This window comes from Magnolia sinica, chromosome 16 (genome assembly GCF_029962835.1).
Source record: "Magnolia sinica isolate HGM2019 chromosome 16, MsV1, whole genome shotgun sequence".
Lineage (NCBI taxonomy): Eukaryota > Viridiplantae > Streptophyta > Magnoliopsida > Magnoliales > Magnoliaceae > Magnolia > Magnolia sinica.
In genome coordinates, this window is record NC_080588.1 from 32,618,560 (window position 1) to 32,644,191 (window position 25,632).

The 25,632-nt window shown below is 37.4% G+C and overlaps 1 protein-coding gene across 2 annotated transcripts in view; it reads left to right on the forward strand.

The window, feature by feature from the left end:
• The first annotated feature begins 3,399 nt into the window (after positions 1–3,399).
• The window catches only part of LOC131228596 (cell division topological specificity factor homolog, chloroplastic), a 35,513-nt gene continuing 13,280 nt past the window's right edge, over positions 3,400–25,632 (forward strand). Inside the window, exon 1 of one of the 2 annotated variants that reach the window (XM_058224361.1) lies at positions 3,400–3,628. In XM_058224361.1, the coding sequence (XP_058080344.1) occupies positions 3,539–3,628 (90 nt within the window). In that variant the 5' untranslated portion in view covers positions 3,400–3,538. The remainder of the gene's footprint in view (positions 3,629–25,632) is intronic. The other variant, XM_058224360.1, reaches the window with a different exon arrangement.

Consider the following 25,632-nt stretch of genomic DNA (forward strand, 5'->3'; position numbering starts at 1 on the left):
TCAGACTCTTTCTCAACTCAGAAACGTATCACACATTGGTCAAGATATACTCACATGCCATTAAACATCTTGATACATACTGATCTAACACCAACCATGTTACAAACATTGTCATTGCCCATAAATACCTGGACACCATCAAACTTACTGTAACTGGTTAACCAACTCCTATGAGGGGTCATGTGATATTAAGCTCCCATATCCAAAATTCATTCATCGTCGAAATGTCTAGATTTTGATGCGGTCAGCACGTCACTACCACTCGCCTCCTCATTGGATTCTGCAGTATTGGCATCTTTAGAAGAACCCTCTGATTTCTCCTTCCTTGACTTAAGATTCTGGCAATCCTTCATCATGTACCCTATTATGCAATAACTCCAGCACTTTAACTTGCCTTCGCCCTTGCCCTTGGATTTGGATCTTAATCACAAAGATCCATTATCCCGCTCAGAATTTCTCTCCCTTATAATCAGTGCATATGTACAAGTACCCATGTCACCACTTTTCTTTCTCATCGCATCTGACTGGAGAGCTAAGATAATGGTATCAACACTAATGGTCATCTTGTCAGTGCACAAAGAATCTTTGAACGACTCATACGATTCTGTAAGAGAATTCAATAGAATACATGCTTAATCTTCATCCTTCATCGCCTCCTCCACATTCAATAATTTGCAAACAAGCCTATTGAAGTTCCCAACGTCAGTCCCCTGAGCCATCTTTAGATTGAACAACTGTAGCTTCAGATACAAATGACTTTCAACAGACTTCTTCACATAGATGTTCTCTAACTTCATCCATGTATCAACCGCGGTCTTCTCTCTCATAACATTGTAGATGACCTCATCCATTAGACACAATTGGATTGAGATATTGACTTTTTGTTCTAACTTGTTACACTCTTCTTCTTTCATAATTTTTGGTCACTTTCCAAGGAGTGTATCTTCAAATCCTTGCTAAATTAGAAAGCCCTTCATCTTCACCTTGCACAGTTCGAAACTGTTTTTCTTATAATACTTCTCTACATCGAACTTCATGTTAAATGTCATAGATACCTTGTCTTCAAATTCAAATTTCTTCCTAATGTTAGCTCTGATACCACTTATTGGGACTCGCGGAAGCACACTGAGAGGAACCAAACAAAGTCATCACAATCGCACAAGCAAATTCAATAGAGAATACTCCAAATTTACATGAAAAAATCCATGTGGGAAAAAACCATGGCACAAAGCGATAATGTATTATGAATAACTAAGTTGTAAGAGATGTACCGATTCAAAGCGAGAAAATCCCTAGCTTTCTCTCTCTCTCCAAAACCCTCTCAAACCCTCAAGCACATTTAGCATTAACCCTAATCTTGATTACACCCATATAAAAAAGTAAAATTGGAAATAGAAACAAATCACGCAAAAAACACGCAAAATTGTGCAACCCATCGACCTGTCAAGATGACCGGTCGAAACCCTTCGATTGGTCGGGTTGACTTGTCAACCAGAGTTTCAACTCCAAAAACTATCTATAGAGTTTTGCGAAAAAGCTGAATATTTTCGATATCCTTCGACTTGTTGACCCGACTATTAATCGGTCGATGGCCCTCATTTCAGCATAGATTTGAGGCCTATGAGCTTTTCTAGCACCGACCAACACCACCAAAGTGGGTATTGGAGGGGTCACTAGGGAAGCTGAGTCCTTGATGATTGCACCGGAATCCTCTATTTTGGACTTAATTTGGTAATGATCCCTCGAGTCAGGCTGCCAGAAAAGCTCTATGACCCCACCATGATGTATGTATTTTATCCATGTCCTCCATCTATTTTTCCAGCTCATTTTAAGCCATGAGTCAAAAAAATTGAGACAAATCTAAATCTTAGGTGGACCGCACCATGGAAAATAGTGGTGATTGAATGCCCACCATTGAAAACATCCCACAGTTCATTGTAATGTTTATTTGCCATCCAAATGGTTAAGGTAGATCTAAATCTCAGGTAGACTTCACCACAGGAAATGTAATGTTTATTTGCCATTCAACCCATTGATTGGGTCACATAGACATGAATAGCAGGGAAACACATATATGAGCTTGATCCAAGACTTTTGTGGCCCAGGACGTTTTTAAAGATGGGCGTTCAATCGTCATTGTCACCTTAGATATATTTGGATCTGCCTTATTTTTGGCCTTCCGCCTTGAGATGGGAAATGGATCCGCTAGTGACCCTACCACTAGCCAATGGCTTGTGGTCGGTGTTGTGGGCCCCATTGTGATGTATGTGTTTCATCCATGCCATCCACCCATTTTTTCAGATCATTTTATAGTATAAAGCTAAAAATAAGGTAGATTAAAATCTCAAGTGGACCACACAGTGTTGATTGAACTCTCATCATTAAAAACTTCTTAGAGGCCACGAAAGTTTTGGATCAAGTCGATATTTATTTTCTCCCTTCATACAGGTCTGTATGACGTCCTCAACAGGTTGGATGTCAAATAAACACTACAATTCGCCCTAGGAGGTCTTAAATGGTGGACATTCAACTGCAACTTTTTTCCAAGTGCTGTGGTCCACATGAGATTTATATCTGCCTCAAAAAGGATCAAGCCCTAAAATGATCTTTAAAATGGATGGACAATGTGGATAAAACACATACATCATAGTGGGGCTTATAGAGTACCGACTAGGGGTGTACACGATGGGAGCTAGATCGGTCAACTCGCTCGACTTGGCTCGAAAAAGCTCGAATTGGCTTGGTTCAAAGCTGAGTTCGATCCGAGTCGAGCTGATTTTTAGAGTTCGAAAATGAGTTCAAGTTGAGTTCGAGCTGGCCCCAGCTCGACTCGAATCAGTTCGATAGATAGCTCAAACCCGGCTCGACTCGAGTATTTTCTGATGTTGCTCACCAAGTGTTTGATGAAATGATTCAACGAAGTGTCAACTAGTGGTAAGGAAGGTATGTTTCATCAAATAAATTCCGTTTTTTCTTGATTTTGATGTTACTTACAAGGTGTTTGATGAAATATCTGTAAAACCGCTGCTAGTGTTTTACATTCAATGAGAATTTGAAGATGTAGTCTATGTGTTTGTGAAAATGTTGCATAGACGAACTCAACTCGATCTTGGCTCAAATTGGCCTGAGTTGCTGATCGAACCGAGCCGAGCTAGCCATTCAGGCTCAAGGACCGAGCCGAGCTGAGTTGGAGCCGAGGTCAACTAGTGGCCGCCGCAGGGTCGAGGTGAGGCCAGCTCGACTCGGTTGGACTCGATGCACACCCCTACACCGACCACTAGCCACCAGGCTAGTGGCAGCGTCACTGGCCAAACCGCGTCCGTCCGAGTCCGACGATCAGACGGCTGATTTCGTGCATGATGAGACAAGACGAGCTGATGAACCGCATGGATATGGTGGTACCTGCAACAACGGCACGTGTGCGGGCAGAGGAGAGAGAGAGAGAGAGAGAGAGAGAGAGAGCGTCGTTTTGTCAGCCAAAAGGTTCTGCTGGAAGGAATGGTAGGCACTGCTTGTTGAAAGCAGAAGAGAAAAGGAAATGGCGATTTCGGGAGATTTGAAGGTGGCTGCGACCTTGGCTCCTTATCCTGCACACCCCCTCAGACACTTCCTGCTTCCTCCTTCAAAGGTCTCACCGTCTTCCCTTTCTTTTCTTTTGATGGTAGCTGCATTTGGTTGCACCAAAGATCATGAAATTTCAACGCAGACTAATTTAGGGAAAGTGCTATGATCTTCAAATACGACTGATGAAATTTGACTATTTCATGCTTCGATGTCTCTACGGGTACTCGTGCACTATATTTTTGATATAAGTGTATCTGAAAGTGCTATGATCTTCAAAATTGGGGATTCTCGGTATCTTTTAGTGAAGAATCTTTTAGTCTAGTCTGTGGACATGGTTGGTTTTTTGGTGTATCCTGATCATCCATACCGTAGGCTATTCTTGTGGGTGGCTCAGGATGCAAGACCCATACCAATTGAAGAATCCTAGTAACCCGATTGACCCTAGCCATTTGATATAGTTTGTGAATCCTAGTGCCCTGAGGTTAAGAGTTTGAAGCAGCTGGGATCATGGGTTGGAAATGTATTAATTGAACAGCATCAATTTCCTTCTTGGCGCATTTCAAAGTACTTTTTAAAGTGTTCTTCTGCAAGTGGAGCCAGATTCTAATGCAAATGGGCCCACAAATGTCGCTCGTAGTTCCTCTTTTCTCTGATACATGAAAATCTCAATGCATAAAACAAAGACAGAAATTCCATTACTAAAAAGAAGGAGAATGCTCGATGCATAAGGATGATCTTGCTACCCTTCTCTTGAGCAAGTATTGAATTATCCGTTGGCCATGTGAAGAATCTGGCTGATTTTGATTCATAAAGAATTTTCAGTTCTCTGCAATCTCAACAATGATGTGTCTGGATGCCTTTCTGGCACAAAGTTTTGGAACTCATTATAGATACACAACTTGGCCATTAATGAAACCAACACAGAAATGTTACAGTCTAATTTAGGTATCGTTTGTCCAAGTCATGTTGGTATAAAACAAGCATAGACATGGATTTTTTTTTTTCAAAGAAAACTTGTTATGCACCTTGTTTGTGATGGCCAAGTCACTAGAAGCAAGTAGGCTATTATGAATGTGTGATGGCTGGCTTGGTTTATATATAAAAAAATGTTAGTAGTGGAGTCATTTAGGTTAAATACTTATTTTGAATTACATAGGCAACTTGATCCATGACTTTGAAACTGAGTCAACTGGGCCAACTTGTGGTTACTTGACAATGTCTTTAAACAATGCTTCAATGTCCATGATGTACACTTATCAAATTTCGTTTCACCATAAGACGCCCTCACTGGTTCTTTGAAGATCTTCAAGCATTGTAGCACCACCTTTGCCTTTGCTTCATTGGAATCCTCAAGACTAATCTGATAAGAGAATAAGACTATCACCTTTATAAAGCACCTAATTGTGGTTGAGAAAGATGGTTTTCACTTTTGTGGATTCCATTGAATTTTTTTCCCTTCTAATCCTACTGGCAACCAATAATGAATCTCTTGCAATTTCTTTGGAACTCAAGTTCATTTCTAACTAACGTCCAAGATATGATATCACATGGCACCTGATTTGCTTTAACATAGACAATGTCACCACGATAAAATCACAAACAATTCTTTTCTTTCATTCTTGCTTCTTTTTAAGCATCAATTCTCACTTTGTATTCTGTGAAAGGCAACACCCACTATTGGCTGCAGTTTTCCTAGTATAGTTGGGGGAGGGGGGCTGGGATTTCTTGCTTTGTCCCTACCACATAGGTGCTACCCAATGTTGAAAAGGGATAAAGCTCGTTCACTAAAGTGGATGACTTCTACTTCTTGGTTTAGGCAATGACTGTTGCTATATTGTCGTGGAGACCATAATAGTTACCTTAAGAGCCCATGTTTGGCTGCTTTTGCTAAAATTCAACATTCACTGCAGTTCCCATGACAAAGTCTATGCCATTAAAAAGAAGATGACTCTACTTTTTATTATTCAAGTTGAGAGCAATAAATGACAGGATGGCTCCGCTTTTTTACTCCTTTGCTGGCCCTCTTCTGGTGGAGGGACCCAAAGATGGATGTTTCCTGGGTCACTCTCTTTGTGCCCAATCCATTGATGCATGTGCACATATTAAATAAAATTAAGGCCTTTATATATTTGTAAGTGGGTAATGATGGGTATTGTTCAGTCACGTGTCTAGAAAATTCAGTTGTATATTCTCTTGCAAATGGGTCTCAACTCTTGAGGTTGGCCTTTAATATTTCTAACTCTTATCCATTCCCTCAATGGAAGAACTTTGTTCTTGTCTCTTAACAAATTTGTGGCTACTCATTTAATAAAAGCTCTTTCTCTCATGCACATGCATCGAATATTAGAATGCATGTACTATATAGTGTTTTAAATATCTTACGCTACGTTGTGTAGCTTGCTCTTAACATTACGTAGCTCATGAAAATACCTAAGTCGTGTATAACCTTTGGTACACGCTAATTTGCATACACTACACGCTACATAACCTACTCGACATGCTATGTAGCTTACATTAAAATTAAATTTCACTAAAACATTAAAAGCAATTATTGTGTTAAATGATCTATTACGTTTTTCTATTTTCAATAAAATTTAGTTAATCTTTTCAATGATTTTTGTAAAATAATGTAAGTAACAATGTTAAATCAGTTTCATTGCCCTTTCTTTATCTTTATACTTAATCTTTACTCTAATTTTCCTACTATTTTAGGTTGTGTTTGCTTGCACTAAATATTATGAAATTAAATTAATTTTCCTTATTGATCAATCTAATTAGGTGCAAAATACTATGATATCATAATATTTGGTGCAACCAAGTGCAACCTCAATTAAAAATCTAGAAGTACCCTATAGCTTACGCCTCATACTTGAGAGAGGTGAATGCTATTTTATTTTTAGAGATAGGGGTGAATGCTATGCCACAGGCTATTCACTATTTAAAACACTAGTTCTGTATCAGAAGCCTTATACCTTCTTCTTTGGGAAAATGTTGTGCCCACCACTATAAACACAATCCTTGCAACGTAAGTAACTTTGATGGCACTTGCCCACTAGACCTAAAGGGAATATTGGCTATTCTTGCATAGGATCCATTTGGATACTTCGCATTAGATTGCCTCCACTGAAAGGGACCATCTCTTGTTAGAACCTGTTAGCTCTAACGGCTCAAAACTCCCACGATGGTGGATCATCTAGATACACGATTGTTGCCTCTCTCCTTTTAATATAGAGGACCTAAAAAGATCCATCAATTGGAATTTATACATTCATAGGGGCGTTTCTTTGAACTCACTAGTTTGAGTACACTCCACTCCACTCCACTCCACTCCATACATTCTTTTCTCATAGTTTTCCATGAGGAGCATCTTTACAACACCTCCGTGTGTTTATTTTATTTTATTTACTTAGTGTCTTTCTATGAAAAGAATAAGGAAATAACCAAATCTCTTACTTGAGGACATATCTTCTAGTACAAGAAGGAAGCACCCTATGTGCACTAAGGTGCTCCTACCTACAGGCTACAGGCAAGGTGTCCCGTATCGGTATCGGTTGGCATAACGGTGACCTCCAAAACCGATACGGATACGGGGGGCATAACGGTGATACGGGGGCGTAACGGCCCGTAACGGCGCAATTTTTTTTTTTGCCAAAAAATTATGAAAAAATATGGATTAAATCCGGAATATTCTAAGCATTCCAAATATGCATTCATTTATAAATTGGAACATGTTTATGGTGGTGTAACGGTCCACTCTTTGGTGAGAAGTTGTATCGGACTGTCTGATGAATTTATGAACCAGATAACCTGAATTTGACTACAAAATTCATATATTTAATTTTCTAACTATCTACTATCAATGATAGATATATTTGAATGAATGTAATATGAAAATATCTTACATTTAAGTGTTTGCAATTATTTTTGAGGGCCAAAATTCATGTGTAAATAGAAAAAATATATATATATATATATATAAAATATAAAATGGCACCCCAAATATGTAAAATGCATATTAACATGTTCTACTATGATTAACACATCATATGGCATCATCAAAACAGCAAAAGAATCATTAAGAAATGATTTTTCGAATTTTCAAAAAAAGGGCCGAAATAAATGCGTAAATAGAAAAAAATATAAAAAAATATAAAATGGCACCCCAAATATGTAAAATGCACATTAACATGTTCTACTATGATTAACACATCATATGACATCATTAAAACAGCAAAAGAATCATTAAAAAATGATTTTTCGAATTTTCAAAAAAAGGGCCGAAATAAATGCGTAAATAGAAAAAATATTAAAAAAATATAAAATGGCACCCCAAATCTGTAAAATGCATATTAACATGTTCTACTATGATTAACACATCATATGGCATCATTAAAACAGCAAAAGAATCATTAAAAAATGATTTTTCGAATTTTCAAAAAAAGGGCCAAAATAAATGCGTAAATAGAAAAAAATATAAAAAAAATATAAAATGGCACCCCAAATCTGTAAAATGCACATTAACATGTTCTACTATGATTAACACATCATATGACATCATTAAAACAGCAAAAGAATCATTAAAAAATGATTTTTCGAATTTTCAAAAAAAGGGCCAAAATAAATGCGTAAATAGAAAAAAATATTAAAAAAATATAAAATGGCACCCCAAATCTGTAAAATGCACATTAACATGTTCTACTATGATTAACACATCAAATAGCATGATTAAAACAGCAAAACAACCATTAAAAATTGATTTTTCAAATTTTAAAAAAAGGGGCCAAAATTCATGCGTAAATAGAAAAAAATATTAAAAAATTATTAAATGGCACCCCAAATCTGTAAAATGCACATTAACATGTTCTACTATGATTAACACATCATATGACATGATTAAAACAGCAAAACATATTAAAAAAAGTATAAATACTTATTTTTGACGAATTTCTGAAAAATGGCCCACCGAGCTTTGATTCAAAAAAATCTGTAATATAATGTGTTTTTATCTCAAATACCTAGCCAAGGTTGGTCGAAATTAGTAGTGGAAGGAGTCAGAAACAGTTTGGAAGTAAGAGGTTTCAAAAAAACAGCAAAAACAGAGCTAAAAATGACAAAAAAAAAAAAGGTTACCGTTACGGGCCCGTAACGGCCCGTTATGGCCGTTACACCCCGTAATGGGCCCGTATTGGCCGATACGGGTACAAAAAATCGTATCGGCCGATGCGGCCCCGAAACGGGTAACGGTTCGCACCGTTACCGTTACGTATCGGCCGATACGTAACCGATTTGGCATACCTTGGCTACAGGTAACATTATGCACATTCACAGATAATTTATATGATGAAAATGCTCATAAGTCTTTCTCATATGACTCACATTACATTGGGCCTGTTTGGTCAGGGTGGGAATTAGTGAAAAACTATGCAAATTGAATCAATTTCCTCTACTGTGATGCTTTTCCCTGTTTGTGAAGACACAATTACACTTGGAAATCGATTTTCATTTCCACGGTTTTCTTCAAAAAAGTGGTATAACCATTTCCAAAAAAAAAAAAAAAAAAACCTATTAAAACTAAATCTTTGTAGTTATGAGAGGTAGGTCTCACTTTGTGGCCATTGGCCTTTTTAAACCTTTTCATGGAATCATGCTTGCTAAAACAAACAGGTTAATGTGGATTCTTTTCCACATATTATGTTTTCTTTGATGTGACATTTGTTTTTCTATATGCATGTTTTAGTTTCCACCAATTTGTGAGAATCTAAAATGTAGACATGCAAAAGCGCTATGGAATCCTCAGGAAGTGGAATACGGAATCAAACAATTATTTTGTTGTTTTGTTTGGAGTGTTATTGTTCATGGAAATGTTAAAAGGTCAACAATAAAGTAGCAAGACCTTTTTATTGTAGTTGTGGAAGTCCACATCCATTTTTTAAAACTTTTTTTTTTGACAAAAAGCTAAGAAAAAGGTAATCGGTTACCCCCTCCTTTTAGTTTCCCAAACAGGTGATACTATGAAATCATGAATTTTGATTCTTTTCCAGACTTTTCTCTCTAAACAAACAAGCTGAGAACTCTCTCACCTTACCGTTTCTATAGAGACACTAGAGTATCAAATACATGCACTTGACACACCTAGTTGCCAAGTGTGCCATGTTGCAATATGCTAAATGCTTGATGTGTGCCACCACCCATCTTCAAGTGCCCTTGGTGTCCATATGCCACATGTCCTAACGTGCTAAATGTGCATCCCTCATCTTCAAGCACCCCACATATGCCAATGTACCACATGTGCTATTGTGCCCAATGTACCATGTGTAATCGTCTATTCTTAAGCGCTTCACATGCATCACACGTCCTAACATGTCATATGTGCAACTATTTATTTCATACAATTGCATGCAGAGATGAGAGAGAGTTCTCAATCTATATTACGGGTACTTATGCACTATGTATTTTATATAAGTGCATGCGAGAAAGAGTTCTTCAAATGCTTTGATGTCTCTATGGAAAAGAGGTAGGATGAAATAAGAGTTTCTGACCTCCTTGCTTAGAGAGAAAACTGTGGAAAAAATATGAATTCCCCTAATGTGATAGTTTCTTTGTTTGGAAAACCAAATAGAAAGTGAAATGGATTTCCTTTTCCTAGATTTTTGTCAAGAAACAAGTAAACAACTTTTAGATATTGATTTCCACTGCTACGAGAGATAGCTCTCGCTGTTTGACCTTTCAAACTTTAACATTGCCTCTTCATCCATTGTAAGTTTGCTTGGGAGATGTGGAGTCACCTTCTCAAGTCATTTTGAGATGTCCTAGGTTATCCTAAAAATGATTGAGGGTTGCACTTGAATTGGCACGGCATGAGGATTGGGAGGTAAATGACAACTATTTGGAGATTGGCTACGTTAGCCACTTGGTGGGCGATTTGGTGGGAAAGAAATGGGAGGAGGTGTTTACGTGATAGTTCTTATAAGGATGTGGAGGATTCTCGAAGGCAAAACTTTTTGTAGTGGGATGGGCGACTTGTATAAATTCCTTCAAAGATTGTAATTTAGTTTTTTTATTGGCGCCATTTCAGCACCATTTTAATAAAAATTTTCATTACTCGTAAAAAAAAAATCCATGGAAATGACACCCTAAACCGAACAATGGAATAATTGTTGGATCTCACAGTTTCCTGTATGCTAAGGAGTGAGGATTCCATAGGGTTTTCCATGTCCATATTTTGGATTCTCTCGAACTGATGGAAATTAAAACGTGAGTATCGGAAAGCAAATGTCACATTAGAAGAAAGGGAAATGTGGAAAAGAATCTAAGTTAACCTATTTTTTAAACATATGATTTCTATGGAAATGCTATAAGGTCAATGGCTAAAAAACGAAAGTTGTCTTTTGTAATTATGGAAATTTAGATTTAATAGGTTTTTTCAAGGAAATGGTTATGCTATTTTCTTGAGGAAAACGCTAGAAATAGAAAAGTGATTTCCATGTCTAATTGTGTTTAATAAACTGGGGACAACATCACATCTATGAAAATCGATTAATTTTCATGGCTTAATTCCCTTTGCAGCACAACTCAAAAATAGTTTTTGTAGTGTTCTTCCAGAAGTTGAGCTAGATTCTAATGCAAGTGGACCTACGAATGTTGCTTGTAGTCCCTCTTTTTCTTTGATGCATGACAATATCAATGCATAAAACAGAATGAAATTTAAAGTACTCAAGGGAAGGAGAATGCACGATGCATAAATATGATCTTTCTACCCTTCTCCATGTGAAGAATATGACCAATTTGTTGCATACAAAATTTTTAAGCTCTCTGAAATCTCAATAATGATGGGCACTATCGTCTAAAGTCTGGATTCCTCTTTGGCTGGAGGTTTTGGAGGTTGATATAGGTGCGCGACTTGACTGTTAAGGAAACCAACATGGAAGTTGTACAGTCCAAGTAGGTATGGCTTTGCTAAGTCATGTAGGCAATAAACAAGGATATACAAACCAAAAAAAGAAAAAGAAAAAAAGAAAAAAAGAAAAAAAGAGAAGGAATGAAAAAGAAAACTTGTTACCTTGTCTGTGATGGTCAAGCCACAACAACTAGATTACCGTGTTACGAAAATATGATGGCTGGCTTAGCGAATGTATAGAAATGTTAGTAGTGGAGTCATTTATGTTAAAGACTTGTTTTGAATTACATAGGCAACTTGATCATTTAGTTTGAAATAGAATCAAATGGGCCAACTCAAGGTGACTTGACAAGTCTTGATCAGTGTTGTTAAATGTGACCGCATATTCACATATGCGAATTCCCATATGCATATCGCATATGCCATCATCGCATATTCCAAATGTGCGAGGATATGCAATCGCATATGCGATGTATGCGATCGCATATCTGCCAACTGTTGGTACATTATTTTGTTTGTTTATTTTTTATTTTCGCAAAAATCAAACTTTCGTAAGCAGTGTAACTTGTAACTATAAGTTGTGTAAGTATATTGTTCAATGTAACTTAGTGTTTGTGTAACTAAGTTGTAACTTATTGTAACTAAGTTGTAACTTATTGTAACTAAGTTGTAAATTGTATCTTGTAAGTAGTGTTAGTGTTATAATGTATAAATAGTAAACATTAAGATGTAACTTCAAAATTGTATTTGTACAATAAATAAGTTATTGATTGTTTTGTTACTTAACTATATTGTTGAATGTTGAATTTGATGTACTTCATTCATTTTTCTAACAAGTCACAAACTAATTTTATATATGTGAAATTACTATATTAGTTATCTATTGACTTATTTTCAAAAAATAAAAATAAAAAAATATGCGACCGCATATGTGATTGTGTGATCGCATATGCACACACAAGCATATCCGATCGCATAGAACCGCATATGTGGTTGGACAAGATTGGTCTTGATACAATGCTTCAATGTCCATGACTTGCACTTTTCAAGTTTCCTTTCAACATAATATGCCCTCACTGGTTTCTTGAAGATCTTCAAGCATTTGCAAGACCACCTTTCTCTTCACTTCATTTGAATCTTGAATACTAATCAGACCAGAAATATGACTATCACCTTTATAAAGTGCCTAATACTGGTTGAGTTTACCTAACAAGATTCCATTAAAAGATGAGTTTTCACTTTTGCGGAACCAATTGGAGGTTCTTTTAATTTCATTTCCAATGATTTCCTTTTTCGTCTAATCCCACTGACAACCTATAATAAATCTCTCACAATTTCCATGGATCTCACACCCCAGAGTTCCTGTCTAACTAGTGTGCAAGATATGATAGCATATGGTACTTGATTTGCATTAACATTTATGACGTCAAAATAATAAAATGATGAATGAAGCTTTTGTTTCATTCTTCTAAAGTATCATTTCAACTTCGTATCCTGTGAAAGGTGAAAACCACCATAGGCTGCAAATTTCCTAGTTTAGCTGGGGCAGGGGGGTGGGGAATTCCAGCTTAAGTCCCTACCGCATAAGTGCTGTGTGACTTTGAAGAGGTATAGAGCTTCTTCACTAAAGCGGAAAACTTCTGCAGCTTGGTTTTGGCAATGACTGTTGCTACCATGTGGTGGAGACCATAATAGTTTATTACCTTAAGAGCCCAATGTGTGGATGCTTTTGCTAAAATTCAACATTGGCCGCAGTTGGTCCCACGTGGCAATGATCAACAAAGTCTATGCCATGAAAGACAAGATGATCTTACTATTCAAGTGGAGTTGAGAGCGATAAATGATAGGATGACTATACATTTTTACTCCTTCAGTGGATGTTCCTGGGTTATTGGCTTTGTGCCCATTCTGTTGATGCATCTGTCCATAGTAAATAAACTTAGGCCTTCTCTATTTGTAGGTGGATATTGTTTGGTCATGTGTCTAGAAAGGCAAATTTGGTTGTGGATTCTCTTGCAAAGGAAGGGGCCTCAAGGTCGCCTTTTCTATTTTAACGCTTATCCATTGCGTCAATACATAAGAGCTTCGTTCTTGTTTATTAACAAATTTGTGCCTACTTATTTAATAACAACTCTTTCTCGCATGCACTTGTGTCAAACATCAACACACAACATGAGATGCCATGTACCTTCTTTGGGAAAAATGGCTTGCCCACCACTATGAATGCAATCCTTGAAACTGAAGTGACTTTGATGGCCGTTACCCACTAGACCTAATGGGAAGATTGCTTACTCGTGGGTAGATCCATTCCATCCTTTGCAATATATTGCCTCCAATCCAACTCCAAGGGACCATCTCTTGCTAGACCCCTTCATTCTAATGGGTCGAAACTCCCTTGATGGTGGACCAACTAGAGATAACACTATTGTATTGCTCCTCTCCTTTCAATATCAAGGACCTACAGAGTCAGAGATCCTTTGAATTGGAACTTCTACATTCATAGGGAGGATCCTCTAAACCAACTAGTTTGAGTACACTGCATATATTCTCGTCTCATGAAACTCGATGAGGAGTGTCTCTACAGACACTGCCTAATTGGAAATGTTAAATTTGGAAATAACCAAATCTCTTGCTTGGGGACATGTCTTCTAGTACAAGGTGGATGCATTCCTTTGTGCACTACAGTGCTACCTATGGGTAGCGTTGTGTACATGCATGGATGATCACTACGCTATAGTGGTTTAGATGATGAAAATGCTTGTAAGTCATTCTCATATGACCCATATCATGGGGGCTTGTTTGTTTAGGGGGTGTTTGGATGGGTGGGAAATGGTGGAAAATTGTGGAAATTAAATTGATTTCCGCACATGTGATGTTTTTCCCTCTTTGTGAGAACACAATTATGCATGGAAATTGATTTCCATTTCCACTACTTTCCTCAAACAATTAGTATAACCATTTCCCATTAAAACCTATTAAAACTAAAATTTCATACCTTTCAAAATAAAAAAGAAAAGAAAGAAAGAAAAAACTAAAATTTCATACCTTTCAAAATAAAAAGAAAAAGAAAGAAAGAAAACTAAAATTTCATAGTTACGAGAAGCAACTTTCACTTTTTGATTGTTGGCCTTTTAACCTTTCCAATGGAAATCGCATGTGCCTAAAAAAATAGGCTAACGTGGATTATTTTCCACACATTTCTCTTTCCTTTAATGTGACATTTGTTTTTCAATATCCATGTTTTGGTTTCCACCAATTGAAGATAATCCAAAATGTAGGCTTGGAAAACTCCTATGGAATCTCTAGGAAATGGGAAAACTATGTAATCCAACAATTATTTTTGTTGTTTGGTTTTCAGTGTTTTTTATTTTTTTTATTTTTTTTTGTTTTCCATGGAAACGTTAAAAAGGTTAACGATCAAATAACAAATCCTATGTCTCTTGTAACTGTGGAAATCTACCCTGTATTTTTATTTTATTATTATTATTTTTTTAATACTTATTTTTGGATGAAAAGCTAGGAAAAGTAAATTGGTTTTTCTCTCTTTTTGGTTTCCCAAACAGAAGAAACTACCACATCATGAGCATTCACATTCTTTTCCATAGTTTGTTCTTTAAACAAACAAGTCAAGAAATCTCTCATCCTACCTTTGCCATAGAGATAGAGTATCAAACGCATGCACTTGGCACGCCTAGTTGCTAGGTCCACCATGTTGCAATGTGCCACATGCGCGACATACGCCACCACCATCTTCAACTGCCCTAGGTGTGCCACTTGCCCAAATGTGCCACCTCATCTTCAAGGGCCCAACATGTCTCAATGTACCACATACTATTGTGGCATATGTACCACATGTTGTCATCCATCTTTAAGCGCTTCACATGCGCTATCCATGCTAACATGTGACATGTGCAATTATTTATTTGATACAAGTGTCTTTAGAGATGAGAGAGTTTTCAATCCATCCATTGTTTACTCATAACATTTACCATGCCGACAAAACCAATCGAAGGAAAGAGTGGTGCTGCTATGTCTAGTTTCGACATTTCTTTGAAGGATGCAGTCGTCGAAGTTACAGTTGAGAGGGTAATAGAGGATGGTGGAAAGTCCATTGGGGACTCCCTGCAATCTTCGTTGGAGACTTGCTGGTTATGGAAGGATTCCATTGTCATGGGCCCCATGGTGAATGTGCACCCGAAGGTCATGGAAAATGCTTCATAGAAGATATAGTGGAGTTTGGTGGTGGAGGTCAAGGTCGGCACCCCCATCGGAGTTGTGTGAGACTGGTCTACAGAGATTGGGGGGTGTGTGACAGTGGTTTCGTCCTCAAACCCTTGTCAGAGACAGAGATCTGTGCATCCTTCAGACCACATATGGAGCTCAATAGAGTTTTGATGGCGAGGGTGCTCTTCAATGATGGCGCAGTGTTGAGATTACTTCAATGGGAAGACAACTCGATCTTTGGCTAGGAGATGACTTGGTTTCGAGTGAGGGGTCTCCCCTTGGAGCTCTGGTTCAGAGAGGCATTCATATTGATATCAAGGTGTACCAAAACGGTTATGTTCGGTTGTAATGGTCGATATGTATTAGTAACGGCCAAGGTCATTACATGATATAGGTCCAAGGCGGGGTGGGGGAGAAAAAGGGAATTGTAATAGCTGTTACGGCCCTTGTAGTGGCTGATAAAGGCTGTGACGGCCGTTACAACCACGTATATAGTAGTGTTCATTCTTATTATAGCTTATTCTTATATAGTAGTATTCATTCTTCAAGATTTCATTTCTCAATAAAAGTTTTAAATTTTTAAAAAGTTGTTGACTTGTTATTTTTTACATGTTGGTTATTAACTTATTATAGCTTAGGTAGTAGGTACCAATTGCTAATTACACAAATTATAATGAAATAGATAAGAAGTTCTGCTATTTTTTTTTTTTTTTTTTCCAATTTTATCAAAAAATTTCCCAAAATTTGTTTTTTTATTAATTTTGTTTTTTTTTGTTTTTTTTTTGTTTTTTTGTTTTTTTGTTTTTTAAATCAGTGTGATCGATCGCACAAGTGATCACATAGGGTGGATCGCATATGATCACATAGGTGATTTGACAACATTGTGTACATGCATACATGTACACTCTCATCCATCCAAGCATACATGCATACATTATCCATCCATCCATGCTTACATCCATTCATCCTACTATGCATACATACATACATTCATACATGACCAACCTTGCATCCATCATTTTGTACAAAGTTGATCACTGATTTGTATCGAAACTACATAATTTTGACCATTAATTGTGTATTAAATTTGTCGAAGCTGTGACCGTTTATGTGTGTTAGATCTGTCTGGTTTTAACTATTGAACAGTGTAGCAAATCAACCCACTCATGACTGTAGATCTAAGTGCTAAATTAGCCCGATTGTGACTGTTAACTTGCGTGTTAAATCTACTCAATTGTGATCACTGATCCATGCATCAAATCTATCCAATTAGGACCATCAATCCACGCCTTAAATCTGTCTAAATAGGATCATTGATCTATGTAACCTGCATAATGACGACAATTGATTTTAGTGTTAAACCAGCCCAATTTCAACTGTTGGACCATGTGCTAAATCAGTCCAATTATGTCCGTTAATTCATGTACCAAACCTGTCCAATTTTGACTGTTAATTCGCACCATAAATCTGCCCACTTTTGACCTTTGATTTGTACCTTAAATCTACCTAGTTATGACTTATGACCATTGATTGTGTCAACAATCTGCCCGAGTACCCTTAAATTGCATCTCAAACCAGCTCAATCATAGCTGTTGATTCATGTGCTAAACCTGCCCACTTTGGACCGTTATATTACATGTTAAATCTGTCCACTTAGGACCGTTGAATTGTGTATTAGATTCATTCAATTTGGAACGTTGATTCACATGGTAAATCAGCCCAATCACAACTGTTATATTGTGTCAAATCTGTCCAATATTGACCATAGATTTTGTGCTCCGGATTTGCCCACTTAAAGACCATTGTTTCACACTCCAAATCTATCCATCTGTGACCGTTGATTAAGTGTTCAAAACTGCCCTAACCTGATCTCATGACCATGTATGAAAGCCGTCAAAATCTGTCCACCAATCAAATGTATAAGAGCACCCAAATCCGTCCATTTATCTTAGTATGTCAATCACGCAAATCTGTCCATTTTTTTTTTTTTTTTTTGTGGGTTAGCGACACAAATGTGTCCATTGAATCTGTCTGTTGATTCACTTGTCCGAACTCTTCAAACCGTCCATTGATGTATGCATTCAAGTTTGACTGTCCAGGCCTCCACCCAACCATCCATCATCCACTAATTCATCCACCAAATCCAACCCATCTAACCATCCACCCATCGAACCATCTTAACCGTCCAGCATGCATTCACACATGTACAGCACATGCATGCCTCCTTATCTTTTTATTATTTATTATTTTATTTTATTATTTTGTGATTGTTTATATCATTTCCTTTTTATTTAATTTGCTTTATAGGATCCTTAAATTTGGAATAATCATATGCTTAGTTATTTTTTATGTAATAATTTAATTTCAGAAAAAAATTATTACTAAAAATTTAATTTTAAATCAATATCTAGTGATGAAATTTTGGGATCATTACACAAAATTTGGAATTTTAATCTTAATAAACAATTTTCTGCAATTTCAGGGGTTACTGTGTAATTTTCTAGAATTACAACACCTGTGTAATTTTCCTGGAATTTCAGCACTAATCTGTTCAGGGGGTTTTCTATTCAGAAATTCCAGGGCCTTTTTGTTCAGATTTTGCATGACAGTTTTCTGCACAGTTTTTTGCACTTATTTGCACTATCCAGAAATTCCAGGGTCTCAGATGTAATATTCCAGATTTCCAAATGCATAACTTTGGAATTTCAGGGACTGTTATGTAATATTCCAGATTTTCAGATATGTTTCTTTCAATTGATTTATTTACTCTCTTTTGGGGAAACTTTTATGATAAAAGTATTTGTTAGCAATAATTTAAATACCTTATAATCATGGCTTGATAGATCTCATGCACATTACATTAGGGTTTCGATCAAGGAAAGAATGATCGTGGGATGTTTACGAGGACATCGATTTTAGAATAAGCACGTTTGTTGGATTATTGTTTTTGGGAATTACATGCATTCATGATTTGGATGATTAATAAGTTGTGAACATTGGAAAATAGGTGGGGCGATCAGGTCCCCTGTGTTGCAAAGCGTAAATAGGTGAGGCAATTTAGACCCTTAGGTTGAGAGTCCTAGAAACACAATCGGTACCTCTTGAAATCTCTAGTGTAGACCCTATGGGCAGGTGAGCATGTCATGATTGCAAAAGATTCCCGCTACTAGGTTCGATAGTCTGACTAGCTAACGTAAGAATGGGTGCCTCATCTAGTGCCCTTAGGATGGGTCAGCATGTCACGCAAAACGTTTTCATTGTTAGGCCAGGTGCCCTTTGGATATGGTTGAGCATGTCATGCAAAAAATTCCCATTATTAGACTAGGTGTTGTACCGGTGAGGGCATTGGCCAACCGGTGTAAACTGGCTCTTGTGTTAAAAAGGTTAAACTGCACCGATTATTATGGATTGTTGCATATGTTTCTCCATTTATTCATATTTATTTCCTAATGAATTTAGGAGGGAAAACCTTGTTTATTACCATCTTTACTTTTCCAAGCTTTGCATAAATAGTTATTGGGTTTTTAAATAGTATGTTTCATTTGGATTATTTATGGTTACTTTCGAAAACTTGTATTGAGATTAACAAACCAGGCTTTGCAGCTTACCCTTTTGGAATTTTAAATTTTAGGAGTAGGATCTCACCAAGGAGTGTGAGGAGTGCATATCTAGCTACCCTTTATATTTTGCTTAGATTTAGTTTCTTTTAGAATTTCAAATTCAATTGTAAAAGGACTTTCCGTAGAAGGTTTTGTATTATGAAGGCGATGATTGGAATATTTAATTTTTTCAATTAATAAATATTTTGTTTAATTTAAGGAAGTGTTTGTTTTATGGATTGTTATTATGTGAGGGTATGTGAATTATGGGATGTAAGCGTGTAATATATAAGTCATGTCCGCGGGTGCAGGATCAAGATCGAGCGTACCCAGGTGCTTGATTCGTGGCATGAGAGGTTCCTAGTGACAAAAGATAGTTGATTTGAGTGGGTTTAGGGAGAGATGGTAAACAAAGGAGAGGAGAAATGATGGGGACATCACGTGCACACGCGCACGCATGCCGCCCCTTACGTATGTACGCCAGAAGGAGGACCCCAACATCGATCTGGATCGATGACGACGTCCAGGGAGGGCCTCCTAGTTAGGAGACGAAGTTTTGATTCAAAAGAATGGGCCTGACAATCAAGAAAAGCCCACCATAGGATCTCATGATCATGGCCCACTAGTCGGATTGATTTCATATTTATTGTTATTATTTAGAACATCTTGAACGCTTTAGATTTCTTTGTTTGGTTTTTATTTTGGTTTACTTCATTGCCAAGTAATAGGTTGCACACATGGCGCGAGTTTTGGGGTATAGGGTTTTCTTATAAATAGGCACCCCTTGTAGCTTTTTTGAGGGATGGAAGATTAATAAAAATTCAGCGTTTTCCTACTCTCTGAGTTGTGAAGCCTAATTGGGTGCGAAGCCCTCCCTTCATCGAAGGGTTAACTACCGTAGTGCGAAGCCACATCTATCCCAATCCACCCCCATCTTATACCATCCACCCTTCTCATCTCCCACAATCATCTACGCTACAAATTTGTCCCTTATTGCACCAAATTCCCTCTCTTCAACAGATTTTCAGAATCTAGCCCTGCAGGAGGGCTGAACCTTCGGCGGAGCACCACGCACAAATCGTGCATCGGATCAAGCTGCAATTTGGGGGTTTTGGAGTCTATCCCTGGCCGACTAAGGCCAAGGTGGCCTTTTTCTAAATAGTGGGCCCCACACACGTGCGGCCGAGATCACACGCACGTGCGTCTGGACCATTGTTGTTGTCCACGTGTGCGGTACTTCTCTGATTCGTCTCTCTCCTCTCTTTTACTCCATTTTCACCCAAAATCCTTAAACCTAACCCTAAATTACTCAAAACCCCAATTTCATGCCCTTCAACATTAAGGTTCCCTGAATTGAAATTTGTGAACCCCTTGGATTGGGGAATTATTTCTGTGCATGTGTGGATGAATTTACCCTCATTTGATTCTTGTTTGGTCTATAATTTTGATTGATCCGACCCTAGCATGTGTAGGCTTGGATCTGCATAAGGGCCTGTTTGGCCGGGCGGATTGGAAGGGATTGGATGATATTAGAGGGGATTGCAAGTTAAATCCCGGGATTGGGCGGGCGTGCCAAACAACCTCAATCCCATGGATCTTAAGACAATCCACTGACAACACCATCGTTACCTTTAATCCAATCCAATCCACCATAATCCGTTCAAATTTGCCTGGGACATGTTTGGTTCCAGGGATTGGAAGGGATGGGAAGGTTTAATCCTGGGATTGATTGGGCGTGCCAAACAGACTCGATATAGCAATCCCATGGATCTTTCACCAATCCACTAATCCACTGACACAACCATCATTACCTTGAAATCCATGCCATCCACCCTAATACCATTCAATCCCTTCCAATCCACCAGGCCAAACAGGCCCTAAGATTCCCCTTGCTTGAGTGTTTGCACTTTTATGTGGGATGTGAAAATTTGTGTAATTGTTTTTGAACTAACGTGATCTTAAGCCTGAAAATCTTGCACATCATACTTGAATTTCATGTCCTACATCAAATTTGGTATCAGAGCTTAGGGTTCTTATAGGGGAATGCATTACATGTTTAGGGTTGAGTTGTTTATGTCCATTACGCATCAATTCTCATCATATATGACTATTTAGAGGTCCATAAACCCTGACATAAGCTGTTAAAATTTTCTGTAATCCCCTTATTTAAATTATTTTAGAAATTAACTTAGTTTTCTATTTCTAGGTTTAGAAACTTTCCTTTTCTGTTTTTAGAAACTTAAATCTGTTTTTAGAAACTAATTTCCTTTCCTTTTTTCTATTTTAGAAACTAGCTTACTTTCCTTTTTCTTTTTAGAAACTAACTAACTTTCTATTCTTAGAAACTTTCCTTTTTCTTTTTTTAGAAACTAGGTTGTTTTTTTCTAGAAACTTTCCTTTTATTTATTTATTTATTTTTTATTTTTTTATAGAAACTTTCCTAATTTGTTTTTAGAAACTTTTCCTCTTTTTTTTTGGTTTTTAGAAACTAGGTTGCTTTTTTAAAAACTTTCCTAATTTGTTTTTTTAGAAACTTTCCTAATTTGTTTTTAAAAACTTTCCTTTTTTCGTTTTTAGAAAATAGGTTGCTTTTTTAGAAACTTTCCTAATTTGTTTTCAGAAACTTTCCTTTTTCGTTTTTAGAAACTAGTTTCTTTAAAAAAAAAAAAAAAAAAAAAAAAACTTTATTATATTTTGACAACTATATTGCTGAATTTTGGTTTGCACCCTACACTAAACATGGAACGACTGCTAGAGTCACTAAACAAGCTGTCCCAGGAAATCGAGTCTTTGGATAAGCACTTGGAAATGGACTAATGCATTACTCGACTAAAGACCATCGCCAGGACAAAACCCACTATTGGGGTAGATGTCCAATCTCAGGCAAGTGGCCTGGAGGATAGACCAATGAATAAAGTTGGTCAAGGAATCAATTATGGGCGTGCACCCGTGCACCCACCCCATGAGAGACATTAAGATCACTATTTTGAGGGGTACAACATGTGCTACCTTGTGGCTGGAGAGAGTGCACCAGAGGCTAGTGTAGAGTTACCCACTGAGGCTCTTCCGATAATGGATGAGTTACGTGATGTCTTTCTTGATGATCTACCGGATGAGTATCTCCCTAGGAAGGATATAGAGCACACAAGAACATGGGACACCGTAATACTTACAGCCAATGTTGTCGACTAGCATATGCGATCGCACGATCGCATATATATATATATATATATATATATATATATATATATATATTTCGCATTTTTTCAAAAAATTAAAAAAAAAATCAGAAAAAATCAAAATAAATTATTATATGTCATTGGGACATGAAATACATTTAATATAAGTAAAAATAAAATAAAACCAATTACATACATTTACAAATTACAATATACTTAACTTAACAATTAACATTTAACAAATATGAAATATCCATATTCAACATTCAACACTACATGATATATAATATATCAAGTTATCAACAATCAACAACATCAACACACTTAGAGTTAGTAAATATTAAACAAAATTAAGAAGTTATGTATTTATTATTTATCTAATCAATAATCATATACATTGATCTAGTAGCCATTATGGCATGTCACCACCAGGTCCACCACCACCACTACCATCATCATCATCATTCGAGTCATCTTCTTCTTCCACATACACGTCTTTTTCTTCCGTTTCTTCACCATCTGTACGTACTAATACTTCATCAACATCCAATGGTGGATGATTTTCAGCTTGATCATCATTATCACCAGCTTCTTCTTCAATCTCCTCAATCTCATCAACGGGTTGACGGCTACTACTCACCCCCCGGCTCCCCCCCGTCCTTTGCCTTCGAGTGGTACTACCTTCACCAGGTGTCGATCCGTATGCGGCATCTTCAACTTGTGCCCATGTCAGCTCCTCTCCAGTAAATACCGGGTCCTCCGTCTCTACGAGCCACTCGTTATTTGCATCTAACTCATCTAAGCAGATAGGGTCAAATGAATGGGGCTTTTCTTTCCTACTTTGGAATCGTTCTCGCAATTTTTGATTGTATTGAACGAAAACCAAGTCGTTGAGCTTTTTTTGCTCAAGGCGATTCCTTTTCTTGGTATGAATCTGCAAGAAAGAAAGCGCATTTGACATTAGCTATTTAGGTAATTAATTTAGCTTAGGAGTTAGGCCACTAAAAAATTAAAGTTTACAAACAATTACTAAATAGTCTAAACTTACCGCCTTGAACGTGCTCTAATTGCGCTCGCAACCACTGGCAGAACACGTGAGTCCAAGAATCTTCATAGCCAGCTTCTTTAGAGTTGGATCCTTCCTGTTCGGGTCTACTCCATAGGCAGCCTACCAGCCAGCTGAGAAAAACAATTTAAGTAGGTTAGAGACTTAGAGACACTTTGTAAAAAAATTATTTGTAAGAGTTCAGTACACAGTACACTAACATTCATAGAAGTACTTAATAGGTAATTTCATTGTCCGATGTTTTATTATGATATCCCTCAAGAATATCTCTTCACTTTTTGTGTAGAAGTCCAACAAAGTTGAGATTCTGTCTTGTTCTCCTCTATCTGTAATCATTCTTTCTAATACATCAATAAATCCAACCATATGCATAGTTAGTGCTTTTGCTGGATTAGCAGAAGTGAATAAACAGGCTGGGTTAAGGATGTAAGCAGCCAAATACAATGGGGATGACATTTGGCTGCCATATCATCTATTTATAATATCGAAAATTGGTTTGTAATCATGGTCTCTATAGTTAAAATGGTCAATGATCTTATTTTTCGCCCTCTCCATCGCATCATATATGTAGCCCATTGCGGGCTTCACATCCCCGTCCACCAATCGCAACACAGTGACTAAGGGCTCGAATGATTTTAGCGCATTTACTACTTTGAGTCCAAAAACTTTGAGAAAGAATTGTTTGTTAAACCTGTTTCCCTTCAGCCTTCTTTGACCAAGGCCCACTTGTAAAATCGACTGACACTACAAAGCTTCTAAGTTCTGATTTCTTTGCATGTAGCCTTTGTATTGTTAAAAAGGCTATAGCGAAACGAGTGACTGTTGGACGTAGCAAGTTACCCCCAATGTGTTTTCTCATTCGACTGAGAAGAAGGGCGTGTTTGTACATAAAGACCGTGATTCTTCTAGCCCTTGCAATCACATTTATAAATAATCTACCTATATCTTCTAACATAAGAACAATACAATGGGCCGCACAGGGGGTCCAAAATAAACGTCGCCTCTTCTCTATAAGAAGATCGGCCATTACATACGAGGCCGCGTTATCTTTAATTACTTGTACAACATATTCCTCACCTATTTCTTCAACTACACTATTTAGTAAGTTAAACAAATATTCTCCTGTGTGTGAATGGCCCAACGCATCCGTCGACTTCAAGAACATTGTCCCAGCTGGACAATTTACCAAAAAGTTAATGAGAGACCGACCGGATTTATCGGTCCATCCATCTGCCATTAGTGAACAGCTATATATTTTCCACGAATCCTTATATTCAGTTATGAAAGATTGTGTACATTCAACTTCAGTTTTTAGGCATGTCTCCCTCATTTTATGATATGAAGGAGGTTTAAGCCTAGGTCTAAATTGACTTATAGTCTCAACCATTATTTTGAAGCTTCTCGATTTAACGGCGTTGAAAGCAATGCCAGTTTGGTAAAACTACTTAGTAATATATTGAATCGTGGTTTTTCTATCTTTTTGTTTATAGCGGTTCTCTAAAGTTGTTTGAGCCGGCCCTTTCCCTCTACCCCCTTAGTCGATCACATTCTCGGGGTGGTCTACACCATCTATCCATGGGCCCATGCCCTCGGGCTTTTTTCGATGGTTGTACTTGTGGTCTAGACCGGCCTGTCGAAGTAGGGGGAGTGGGACTAGCTTCATCTACATTAACTACATTTATATCTTCATATGCATCTTGTTCCAGATATTCCTCCTGATGTAGGTCACTATCGCATTTCTTTCTTGATTGTTTTTCCATATACTTTACGATCTCCCTTCGGATTTCTGAAGTAATTTTGTCGCATGCTTTTGCATTTGACCCTGGTAAATGTGCATGGTGTTGCTTGTGCCTTGCAATGCCACCGGAACTCACATACCCACATAACTCACATACTATGTGAGCCTTTTCGGTAGCACCACGGTAGTGCCCATACTTCCAACCCGGGTCATTCGACTTGGGTTTCAAAGAGGAAGATTGGGAAGAAGACATTATGATGGTGGATTGGTGGTGTGTGTATTATTGATTGCTACTTGCTAGTAGCCTAGTACTAAAAAGTAACTACTAACTAGAAACTAGAAAGTAAACTACAAATAAAAAGTAA